We start from the raw sequence: 13,555 nt of genomic DNA on the forward strand, positions 1-13,555 counted from the left end.
AGAGATCTTAGTACCTTCTCAATGATACTTTCTTCAGAGAGAGTTTCTCCACATGATTTCATCTCATTTACGATCAGAGTCACTCTAGAGATGTAGTCAGGTATCTTCTCATTGTTCTTCATGTTGAGATTCTCATACTTCTTACATAATGACTGAAGCTTCACCTTCTTCACTGATGCATCATCGTCGTAGCACCTCACTAGTGTGTCCCACGCAGCTTTCTCTGTTGTCGAATCAACAATTTTCTCAAACATGCTCATATCCATACATTGATGAATGTAGAATAGAGCATTCCTATCCTTCTTCCTCAGATCACGTTGAGTATTTCTCTGCGCATCTGTTGCATTTTCTAGAAGTGAAACCTAAACGTAACCATCATTGATAAGATCAAGAACATCTTGAGATCCAAATAACACACGCATCTGAATCATCCAACGATTCCAGTTCTTGCCATCGAACACTGGAAGCTTGGTGCTCAGATTGTTTCTGTTCATCTTCAACCTTATGCAATACACTTAGATCTCTCCTAAACACAGTGTTTCCCAATCCCATAGAATCAAGATATGTGATTCTGTTACGATTATGAATAGAAATTCAACATAAATTCTCCAAACAAAAATCAATCACACAACGCCTCACCATTTCACTCGTGTTTTCCATGGTGTTTCCCTGTGGATTTGAATCGGAGCTCCAAATACCAATTGTTAGTGCAAAAGGTGATAAGGATGAACTAAACAAACAAGAGAGAGAAGAGAGAATAATAACAAATTTCCACTACTCTTAAAGGTTACACAATGGTTACACACTTACACTGCAAAAAAGGAATGAATAATAATGCTCATACCACTCACTTGCTTAAATACAAGTAGGACTTTAGAAGAAATACTAAAATATCCTCTAACAAACTTTGTCAACAAGTTTCTGAAAATGAATTAATTATAACAACTACTAACTAATATGATTTACCACTATAACTTTATCTTTTGTAATATTTCATTGTTTTTCACACATGAAGAATGAATACAAAGAAGATGCTATAGATTTTCAAAACAAGTAAGAGGGAGGGTTGCATTTCTAGATTTGAGAAAATCTCATGTTTCGTTGTGGTAGAATTTTCTTCTTTTTTTTATTGTAAAGTATATAGATTATACCTATTTAAAGTAAAAGTCGTATGTTTTTTTCCCTAGTTTGAGATAACACTCTGATGATCATGAATAAATTGATTCCGAACAATATATGTCAAATATAATTGATGTAAGTGTTGTAACAAATTCTTTGAAGATGAAACAATTTTATATAAAAATGGAAGTAAACACCAATTGTAAAAAATGAGAGCATACTATCTTCAAATGTTTATTCTTGTTTTCAAAGCAATAGTAATAAGAAGTGTATAATAGTATAACAAATTCATATGCACAAATTCAGGAAAAATAGATTGAGAACCTCTCTCTGCAAATTCTTAAGTAAATATTAAATTAAGGTTAAACAAAAACACTATAATCATCCAAGGAAATGTTATTAAATATTAAAAATATAAGTTAATAAAAATAAAAAGAGGGGTAAAATGCAATAAAATCTTACATTAATGAAGTTAATGTGCAAAGATAGATTATGTAAGCATAAGAGGGTTCAACCTCCACCTTGTCGTGCTACGAAAATATCTGAGTGCGTCGTACGTTCGAAGATACAACAGAGTCGTCATCAAACTTTATTTATTTCAGAATCAAAAGAAAAATATCGATAACATCCAGGGGGAAGAGAAACAAGGTAAGGAAGTTGGTTATGCAAGGGGAAGATATTAACATCTCTCACATTCGTTGTACTCAACGTGAACCATTTTGACTGGTCTTTGCGTAAATGAGTATTATCATCTAAATGTTACTTGCAGATGGAGAAAAAGGGAAAAATAAGTTTATTAATTAGTGTGCTCGCAAAGGATTCGAACCCTCGTGCCTACATATTCTCATAGTGTAATGAGAAAATAAGAGCTACATAGTTTATGGTAGAAAATACATATTTGTTGGTTGATTTTAGGGAACAGTTATAATCGTATCCTAGAAGTGTGTAGACATTAGTTGATTTTGACCCTTGTTCGAGTGCTCTAAGCTTTTAGTCTAACTGCTAAGGAATAAATTATGACAGTTCTTTTATGAAAAGAAAGAAAATCATTTTGAAACAGGTTTGTGTGATAAAAGAAAAAGAAAAAGTTGCTTTAATTGAATAAAAAAGGAAAGACTTGCTTGAATTAAAAGTGTTGTTTAAATTGTAAAATGGTGAAATGATGAAATGAGGAAAGTGTTGTGTGTTTGTGGGAAAAGTATCACTTGGACTAGGATTATTGCTTGAAATCATAGGTAGGTGTGTCTGAATCAAAGAGTGTGGAGTTATCCAGTAGATAGTGTGGCCAATGCCGAATTGTAAGGTTTTTGCCTAGATCCATAAGATCAAGCCCTACAAGAAAGGAGGTTTCCAGAGCATGGAGCTCCATAGGGTAATGCATGACGGTTGCCAGAGCACATGGTTCCACAGGACAATGTATGAGGTCGCTAGAGAACATGACTCGACAGGGAAATGCATGAAGGTTTCCAGAGCATGGATCTTCATAAGGCAATGCATGAAGGTTGTTAGAGCATGGAACTCCACAGTGAAATGCATGAAGAGATTGATCCAGAGATGTGTGTTTAATCATGAGGTGCTTAACCCAAAGACTGTATGAATGTCAAAGAGAATGTGTGTTTGGTCTAAATAGGCAACTGTAATGGATGTAATTGTTGAAGTGTCTGCGAGGAAGAAGACTTGAAAGTAATTTGATTTGAATTGAACTAAAGTATATGAACAAAGGAAACTAAGGCCTATGCCCCGTATCCAAAGATACTCAGAACAAGGATAGAAATAATTCCTCTCATTCTTTTCTGTTACTTAAGGCTCGTGGTGCACAATTCACGTTATAATTGACAAATGTTGGAAGAAGAATATTTTTATTATGCCTGAATGATGAAGCAATGATCTAGTCTTGATGTCCAGAGTCTCTAAGGTCTTACATGACAAGGTTGACTTGACTTGTGGTCCAATGCAGTGTCAATGTAGAGGTTTATTCTCATTAAGTGATCAAGAGACTTATGATCACTTGACTGGACAGGGCAAACAAATAAGTGTCACATGATTAATTGATCAAAGAAGACTTTGATCAACTCATCAATCAGGAATGTGATCAAGATATGAATCACAAACACATTGGTTTTATTTTAGACTAACATCACAAAGAAATTAAAATGATAACATGCCTATTAATTTCTAAAATAAAAATTAGCTAATTAAATGCTAATCTAAATCTAATAGTAGCATGTGTATTAATTTCTAAAAATCTACTTAAAAATTATTTCTAAAAGTAATGATGATTAATTGCTAATTAAAATCTAATATGAATTATCATGATTATATATTTATCAAGAAGTGGATTAAAGTGACTAAAATCAACTAAAATCTAATTAAATTCTAAGTATTAACATTAATATTTTTAAGTGTTTTAATATCAAAATGAAATGTATTATAAAAAAAGGTTTAAATTAATTAAAGTGTATTAACCTGTATATAAAAAAGTGACAAACAAAATTTAAAAAACAAAACAAATGATTAAAAAAAGAAAAAAAAACTAGAGGCAAATGGTGTAGTTGTTCCAGGGGTGAATGGGACAAATTGTGTTGGCGCTGCACCATTGGGGTCAGCAGGAAGCCCAAATTAATGTTGTTGGCATAATGTTTCAAAATGGGGTGTGTGATAGGCCATGGTAGGGTGTGAAGTTAGCACAATCAGTGAGCCAATGACTTTGAGCCCAAAACGTGAAGTCAAGAGAGTGAGAAGGGATCAGAAAGTTTCACATCATATTATTCACATTTCTAATCTATGAGTCCGTTCACCCAAACTTCACATGAGCCAAACCATCGTCGCGCCGAAGGTCCAAATGGTCTCAAGCATACATAATTCTATTCATCCTTACTCCCTCTCTCACAATCTTGCCACGATTTATTTTAATTCTTAACCTACATCCTAAATCGAAATAGAAATTTCACGAACCCTAACATCAAAATCCATAATTAAATAGCAATAGTGCAACAACCCGAAGCCAAACCTTAAGGGTTTAGTTAGGAGGCGTTGAAGCTAAATTATGACAAATAGAATTTATCAAGAGAAGGAAGAGATTGCACCTACCAACGAGGACGAGAATTTCCCCGGTCAAAGTTGATACTCTACACAGATGAAGAAATTAAGAAATCTAGAGAGAGAGAGAGAGAGAGAGAGAGAGAGAGAGAGAGAGAGAGAGCTACGAAATTCAGGTCACAATCTTTTTCCTTAGCTTAAATATTCTTCTTGCAAGTGTAATGGATGTTAATTGTTGAAGTGTCTACGAGGAAGAAGACTTGAAAGTAATTTGATTTGAATTGAACTAAAGTCTATGAACAAAGGAAACTAAGGCATATGCCCCGTACCCAAAGATACTCAGAACAAGAATAGAAATGATTCATCTCATTCTTTTCTGTTACTTAAGACTCGTGGTGCACAATTCACGTTATAATTGATAAATGTTGAAAGAAGAATATTTTGATTATGCTTGAATGATGAAGTAATGATCTAGTCTTGATGTCCAGAGTCTCCAAGGTCTTACATGGGAAGGTTGACTTGACTTGAGGTCCAATACAGTGCCAATGTAGAGGTTTATTCTTATTAAGTGATCAAGAGACTTATAATCACTTGACTGGACAGGGGAAACAAATAAGTGTCACATGATTAATTGATCAAAGAAGACTTTAATAAACTCATCAATCAGGAATGTGATCAAGACATGAATCACAAACACATTGGTTTTATTTTAGACTAACATCACAAAGAAATTAAAATGATAACATGCCTATTAATTTCTAAAATAAAAATTAGCTAATTAAATGCTAATCTAAATCTAATATTAGCATGTGTATTAGTTTTTAGGATAAGATACCATATGGTATTATTTAATTTTTAGGAAAACATACCATATATATATATATATATTAATATATATATATATATATATATATATATATATATATATATATATATATATATATATATATATATATATATATATATATATATATATATATATATATATATATATATATATATATATATATATATATATATAACATTTTGCACCTAAATTTTCGATATTTGTTTATCATTTTTAAATATAAAATATAGTATTCTAATAAATAAATTATTTCAAACACTTATTTTTTATTTTTTTAATTTAAAAATGAAAAAATTTAAAATGATCATTGCCTCCACTATTCAAAATTTCTAGCTCAGTCCTTTACTGGTATCCATTAGAGGTAGCTGGTTTAAATGCAATGCTTGCATTAATGTGGAATCATTTGAATGTTAAATATGGATCTTATTGACTATTGGCTTTGTTTGGATGTAGGTAGCTGTATGGAACCTTGATTATGAAGATGTTTAGCATGTCATGGTGTATCAAAATGGTGGTTTAGAAAGCATTCAAGCCTCATGAAGAAAAAGTTGGGACTAGGGCTTAGGAGTTGACTTTGGTCAATTGTTTGACCAAAAAGTCAACAACGGACTAAAGTCAACTGTAGGTCAAAAAGTGTAATCTTGTGTAATTGGTTTTGTAATATGAACTTGCAATGTAAAATGGATGTTTTGATAGTGAAAAATGGCTTTAAATGAAATGTCTTATGTCAAGCAACTCCTCTTCAAGATTTGAACCTTGAATTAAATCTTGCACCTTGAATCTTGGGTTCCTTTGAATCTTGATTTCCTCGGACCACTTGAACGAATGCCATGCCATGAGTCAAACAACAATCCATGGTGAAAATGAAAATGATCATCAAAAGGGTTAACTCTCAATGATTGAATATAATCAGAACCTGATAATAACTCCCCAAATCTCAATGTCAAGATTTAACTAAAATGATCAGACATACAAGACCAACTATTAAGGTTCCCATGAGAACTTAACTCAAGAACCAAGATCAATCATTAATTTATTGTGTCCACAATCCAAAATGTCCAGATGATGCATCATGACCATAATCTTGCAAAACCACACTTTAATGTCTTATATAATAATAAACCTTTGAATCCAATGATATTATTTAAAAAATACTATCATGTAAATAATGGATGATTAAGTCATGTAAATATACGGATTAAATGAGCCTCGGGTCAAATAAAAATAGAAAAAAATATGATAAATTTTGAAGTATGACTCACTAATTGAAACCAAATCTTAATTACAAAAGGAAAAAAAGTAAACTAAAAAAAACACACAAAAAGATAAACACTTAATTACTTCATTTCTAAACTTTTTTCAATTGATATAATAAACGAACTCAAAAATAAATTGAGATACAAACCTACTTAGTGAAACCGAAGCCATTCTTTCTCATTATCAAAGTGGAATCCTAAATGTGATTTTTCATAAGTCTAATATTAAAGTTCCCCTCAATTGTTTTTTTTGCAGGAACGAATGATCGTAGAAAACACAAAAATAAATCAAATAAAAAATACTGATATGATCCATCACAAACTTTTGTACTATTTTATTGTTTTTCACACTTGAAGAGTGAGATATAAAGAGGATGAGATAGATTTGCAAAACGAGTAAGAAAGAGAGTTGTATTTTCAAATTTGAAGAAATCTCTTATTGTATTGTGATACAATATGCTATTTTTATCAACTCTGATTATAAAATATATAGATAGATATACATATAGAGATAAATACAAAGATTGAGATAAAAAAAAGAAAAAAAATCTCAAAAATTGTGTTATACAATATCCAAATTAGGAGTAGTCTCAAAATTTTACTTAGTCTCAATGTCAATCTTATCCCTAAATTATTTCTTCCTTTGTTTCTCAATCTATTCCCTTTCTATTTTAATAAAAAAAAACTTTTTGTTACTTAAAAAAATTGACATATAAAATATAAAATGAGAAAATAGATGATACATTATTTTACATTGTCAATCAATGACGATCATGATCGCGTTAAGTCAGACTCTGAAAATTTTAAAATACATGTATAACATGACAAAATGATATATTTCTATTAGATGATAGTATAAAACATTTGTACAGAGTCATTGGATCACCGTTAAACTCATATAAAATAGATTAAAGAAACAAAAACAAAAGTATAGTCCATTGTAAACTCACCACAAGCTAGCATAAAACTTGTTTAAGAAAAGAAATTCATTCACACAAGATTAAGAAATTCCTTTATAACTTGTCCAAAAAAAAATTCCTTTATAAGAAAAAAAAAATCATTTACACAAGATTAAGAAATTCCTCTATAACTTGTCCAAAAAAATATTCCTTTATAAGAAAAAAAGTTTAAACAATGACCAATTATAAATGGAAGCATTTTCTAAGAATCCGTTAAAACCTCTTTATCCCTCTGTTTTTCCTCTGTTTTCATTCTACCCAAAACAAGGATCCATTCTTCTTCTTTTTCTTCTTCTTCTTCTTCTTCTTTTCCTCATCTCTTTCAATTTCTGCAAAAATTACAAACACCATAACCATTCTACCATTTGTTGTTATTGTTCTGCCATTTGGGCCACATGCTGTGGAAAACAAAAGAAAAAAAAGTTTAAACTTTATCATCGGAATCTCCATTTCACACCATAAAAATAACAATACACGTGTTTAACCGAAACAATATCACTTTTTCCTTGATGGTTCTTATCTCATGCAAAAGCTTGTAGATTCTTTCTAATGAAAGCTTCTTTATTCTGCGTGTTCGAGATTTAAAGTAGAAAAAACGTGACTTGGGTATGATATTTATGCACACAACCTGTTTGTCTTTTTTATTGTTTTTGTTTTAAGACAATCCCACTTTCTGATTTTTTTTCTTTGTTTCCTTTGTGTTCTTTCTCCAAATTTGTGTTTTCTTTTGTTATTCTAGAATCTATGTCGTGTGTGCCAGCAAGAACGGGGAGACAAAGACAGCGTTATGAAGACAACCTTCGACTTGTTTCTGGGTAAGTTTTCAATTTTGAGGACATGGCTTATCTACCTTAAAAATCTTACCTTTTTCCTATTTAGCCTTTTAACCACTTTTGGGTTATGATTTTTTTGTTTTTTGTTATGACCATGCATTATAGTGTTTATTGATATGGTTGTTGTGTTCTATGATTGGTTTCCATTGATTTTCTCTGTTGCTTCCTATTCTTAAAATGGATCCTCTACAACATTTTTATGGTGTAGCTTGTTGTAGAGCTCTTAGATTAAGCGTGATATTCCTTAGTTGCTTTCTTTCTTCTTTCCTTTTCATTGGTTTTGTCTCATGTGCAAATAGAAAATTAATAGTGTGACATAGTTGTCAGATAACTGGCCTGGTTTGTTTTAAAGTATGTGGTGTGAGTTTGATCTCTAGATGAGATGTCAACCTCTTAAATAGATCTACTTACTTTGAGTGATTAGTTATGGAACACCAATATCTCTTAACAAATACGCGTCTATGTCTATGTCTGTGTGTCTGTGTCCGTCACACGACATTGATACATGAGATTTCTTTCATTTTTTCAAGTTCTATGTAACACCAACATCTCTGATCAAATATGTGTATGGGTTTGACACACGTCATTGATACATTTGATTACTTTCATTTTTTCAAAGTTACATGTAACACCAATATCTCTGAACAAATATGTGTATGTGTTCGACACACAACATTGATACACATATTACTTTCATTTTTTCAAAGATAGCGTGTTTGTGTTAGTACTTCATTTTCTCTGAACCACAGATACTCTTCGTGGACTATTGATCCAATGAAATTGTAAACTAATAAAGTTGTATTATAGATCCAACATTTTCACAAAATAAACAAGGACTTAATTATTTTTGTTTGTGAAATGGAAAGGCATGACATAATAGTTTCTAAATAATTGTCTTCTCTGTCAAATATTTAACTATTAAATTTTATTTTTCATGAGGATATGTTCGTAACAATGATAAATTAAATTAGTGGGCCATGTCATTGACTTAAGGTCTATTAAGAAATGTAAAATACAACTTCAAATTGTGTGATCTGTTTTGGCTTTTATGCAAATATAAAACTATGAAAAATTCAACATTTATCAGTATCACAGTTCTGGCATGCAGAGTAATTAATAACTGGGGTAGCACTATTTGTTTATGAAATTATTGCTGTGTTGTTGTTTTCCTATATTACAATCCTGTGAGATATGTTTGTTGTTGAAGATTGTATTCATAGCAGATGCATGGAAGTTTCTTTGAGTCTCGTTTTTAAGCATTCAATATTTTCAAGTGGACCTTAAAATAATGAGAGAAAAGGGATTAAGCTAAACAACTTTTGAATTTTTTAAGTTGTGATTAAACCAGAAGAAAATGACGGTTAGTGGGATTTGTTAAAAGAAATGATTTAAAATCTTGATTAGGAAAACATTATGCTTTTTACTTTTCATTTTTCTTCATGTTAACATCATTATCATGTGGATTTGTTTGATGAGGAAATGAGGTAAATCTTAAAGTTTATTAAAAACTGTTTTGTGAATAGTAGAAAGCATGAATAAGAATATGCCTCTGAATTGAAGTGTGTCTGGTGTCTAACACGTACACAGCACATGCACATGTGATTTCGTTCAATTTTTTTTCTTCCAAATTGCAACAGTTTTTTATGCCACGTGATTCACTTAAAATTTTTGTATGTATTCCAACAGATGTATTCCGTATAGATGGAGAAAGGAGAATGGAGATGAGATGGAAGAAACTGAGGAAATGATAGAAGTACTTATGGTTTCTTCGCCAAAACGCGACGACCTTGTATTTCCAAAGGTACTTGATATTGTCTGCACCAATAATTTACATCGGTTAGAGACCTTTAACGCTGAAAAGTTTCATTTTCTATTCTTTGGCAGGGTGGTTGGGAGGATGATGAGACTATCATAGAAGCTGCTTGTCGTGAAGCTTTAGAAGAAGCAGGAGTTAAAGGAATTTTAAGAGTAGGTTCAGTTTCCTTCTAGATTATTGAACTATTGGTTATACTCCATCTTGAAAAAATTTAGCAATAAACCCGAATAACAGAACCAAGGAAATAATCATATATATTCTTCCACTATAAATATACGAGACGATGCTCATGATATCGTTCAAATCATACATTGATATGTTATTTGCTTCCCCGTGTTGCACGGTTCTGATACATGTTTTTTATAACATGTGCAACTCAAGTTTGATTTGACTTAACATTTTGTGGAAAAATGCCATTCTAGTCATGTAATTGAGCCTTAATCCGGTCATATATTGTCGCATCGTGACCGTCTATTCTCATTTTCAGGAAACTCCATTAGGAATGTGGGAATTCAGAAGCAAAAGCAGTCAGGACTTGTGTAGCATGGAAGGAGGCTGCAGAGGATACATGTTTGCCTTGGAGGTGACCGAAGAACTAGACGCATGGCCTGAGCAGAAAAACCGTGCTCGCCAATGGGTAATTCTTTTAAGTAAATCCATAAATATTATTGCAATTTGTACTTTTTGACATCTTTAACTGAGTTGGGGTGCATTTTTTCTCTTCTTAGTTGAACATAAAAGAGGCATTTAGACTCTGCCGATACGATTGGATGTGTAACGCACTCGAGGAGTTTACAAAAGTTATGGCAGAGGATACGATGCTAAGGAAGCAAGACAAGAATGTCGTCGACCTCCCTTCAGTCATCTCAACAGATGCCTCGGAATGTCAAAGTGTGTCGCCCAACTGCTACAAAAGATCATCGAATATGCAGCACCACGGTGTGCCTTCTAAGGCGAATCTACTGCAACGCGCTTCTCAAGAGATAGCCATCCATTTTGGCTATTGAAATTGCTGTACACTTTTGATGTTTTGTGCATTAACTTCTTCAAACTGATGAGACCAAAATGTGAAGTAATGGTTTGGACTTTGGATGCTCGTGTCAGCAATTTCGTAGTTGTAGGTTCGTTTTACTTGTTTCCTTTGTGATCATAATGTAGAATATGGCGGTGAAAGTCTCAAGTGTAAATGGACTTAAATAGCTTGCTTCACCCCACAATTCATGAAAAACTTGTAAAATAGCGGGCACCATTTCTAGAAATCTGGTTGTCCAGGCGAATAACACCATTGGTTGTGTTTTCTGTGAAATTCATCTCTCTTATGCATCAAACTGATTGAACATTAAGGTATGCCTTTCAAGCTTTTCTTCTTACTTTCTTCCCGTTTTCGTTTATAGTACATTGCAGAAGAACATCAAATTTAAGAATTTTGGTGAGAATCAAGCACACACTGCCAAAGAACTAAATTTAGAGCAAACAAACAAGTTTAGAATAACCATCTTAAAATGAATGGATACATTCATTTACAACATAAACACATTTTAGGATGGTCAGAAATTTTGTATACAGTATCAACCAACATGTACGAAACATTGTTTTACTAAATAAAGGAACTACATGAATCAAAGGTTAGCAAAAACTATGTAGCTGGATAAGTACAACAAAGAAAAATAAGATCATAGAATTTTCACATGTTAGCTAGTTTGCAATAGGGTTATTAGTCTCACATTGTATCCGATACAACTTAAAGATACTAATTGTAGTATAATATTGGAAGAGATTTTTACTACACCTCATGTATTTCTCACCGATCTTATAAAAATTACATAATGTCCATTTCGAAAGGAAGCTTCCCAACACATATAAATTATAAGTTGTAAATAAGTTATTTTTACTTTTATTAGTAGTAATTTCTATTTGGGTTTTTAGTCCTTTAGTTAGTTTCATTAGATTAGAATAGCCTTATATATATATATATATATATATATATATATATATATATATATATATATATATATATATATATATATATATATATATATATATATATATTAAATATGTAATTCTTTGGGTCGAAATCTGTTTGTATTTGACGGGTGTCGAAAAGTGTTTTAGTGTGTGTCAAAATAACATGCGTCGATTAGAGTCTGTATTTGCTATATTTGACAAAAAAATCAAACATATCCTATCGAAGCATAAAGTTGTCGAAGGAGTCGACAATGTCGAAATAGTTAACTTAGCCTAGTGTTAGTTAAGTTAATTATTTTGTGGTTACTTGAAGTGTAAGTAATCTCATTTATAAATAGAGAGGATCTTTATTTCATTTGTAACGAGGTGAAAGATACAACTTTGTAATAGTCTTGTATAGTTTCTGAAATCACAGTTGTGATTAACACACATTATCAAACATTTAGAGTGCAGTTTGCACAACAACATTGCATTTTTCTTCTTCCTCCAGAATTTCTCTTTTCTCTAACTTTCAATTGCATTGTTTTCTTCTTTCAAATATAAGTGTATTGTAGAATCATCTTGCAATCAAGATGTGTCTGTTTCACCCGAGTAAAGGATGAAGAATAAGAGGTGTGATCAATCAGAAAGAATGAATCTTATTCATCAAGATTTATTCATTTAACTTAAAGATTGAAGTTTCCTCAATATTTGGTATCTAGAGCACTGACTGTGTGATCTTTGGGAAGCATTGAATCACGATGAATTATCCGAACGAGCATTTTCAAGCGAATCTTTCCATCTTGAATGGTAAAAATTATGAAAATTGGTGTAGGCAGATGGATGTTGTTTTTTGTTATCAAGATCTTTGGGATCTTGTGAAGAACGAAGTAACATCAATTAGTGAGAATGCTACGAATGAACAAAAGGTTGCACAAAATGTTTTGAAGAAAAAATATTACAAGGCTCTTTTTTTAATCCATCAATGCGTTGATCCAGATAACTTTGAGAAAGTTGGTGATGTAGATTCAGCAAAGGAAGTATGGGACGTCCTGGAAAAATCACTTGGAGGCACTGAGAAAGTGAATGAGGCGTGGTTACAAAATCACAAAAGAATGTATGAATTGCTTCAGATGAAAGACAATGCAAACATGACTGATTTCTTCACTAGGGTAACAAGACCGATGAATCAAATTAAAACGTGTGGAGAAGTGTTGACATCAAAATCTGTAGTGTCAAAGATTTAGAGGTCATTGGCTCCAAAGTTCGATCATGTGGTAGTAGCCATAGAAAAATCGAAGGATTTGTCAAGTATGACAAAAGAAGAGCTTCAAGGGAGTCTTGAATCTCATGAATAAAGAATGGCTGAAAGAATTGCAAGCAAGTCAAATATGATGTGTCTTTGCAAGCTCAATCAACTAAGAAAGACAAAGGAATATGAAATGGTAAAAAAGGTAGAGGAAGTTACAACAAATCGACTGGTAGACGAAACCATCAAGAAGGTAGTTCATTAAATCAGAGACAATCTTCTAACCAAGGCAATCACAGAGGTGGTGGTGCAGGTAGAGGAAGGGGCGACGAAAGAAAATCTGATAAAACTCATATTCAATGCTACAATTGTCAAAAGTATGACCATTATGCAAGTCAATGTTGAGGAGGCAGGAAAGGTCAAGAAAGTGATGTAAAGCTTGTAGAAGACAAAGTGATTCTAATGGTCACAATAAAAGAAGAAGAAGAAAGAT

General features: G+C 32.0%; 1 protein-coding gene across 2 annotated transcripts; it reads left to right on the plus strand.

Annotated features, from left to right (window-relative positions):
- Positions 1 to 7,317: 7,317 nt before the first annotated feature.
- LOC127126725 (nudix hydrolase 12, mitochondrial) lies at positions 7,318 to 11,239 on the plus strand. 2 transcript variants are annotated; one of them, XM_051055709.1, is made up of 6 exons: positions 7,318 to 7,826; positions 7,960 to 8,035; positions 9,740 to 9,854; positions 9,938 to 10,021; positions 10,357 to 10,506; positions 10,598 to 11,239. In XM_051055709.1, the coding sequence occupies exons 2-6, from the start codon at positions 7,965 to 7,967 to the stop codon at positions 10,874 to 10,876; spliced, it is 699 nt and encodes a 232-aa protein (XP_050911666.1). In that variant the 5' UTR covers positions 7,318 to 7,826; positions 7,960 to 7,964; the 3' UTR covers positions 10,877 to 11,239. The 2 variants fall into 2 exon arrangements, with proteins under 2 accessions (XP_050911666.1, XP_050911667.1); XM_051055710.1 differs by having other exon boundaries at positions 7,825 to 8,035.
- Positions 11,240 to 13,555: the final 2,316 nt, after the last annotated feature.

This window comes from Lathyrus oleraceus, chromosome 3 (genome assembly GCF_024323335.1).
Source record: "Lathyrus oleraceus cultivar Zhongwan6 chromosome 3, CAAS_Psat_ZW6_1.0, whole genome shotgun sequence".
Lineage (NCBI taxonomy): Eukaryota > Viridiplantae > Streptophyta > Magnoliopsida > Fabales > Fabaceae > Lathyrus > Lathyrus oleraceus.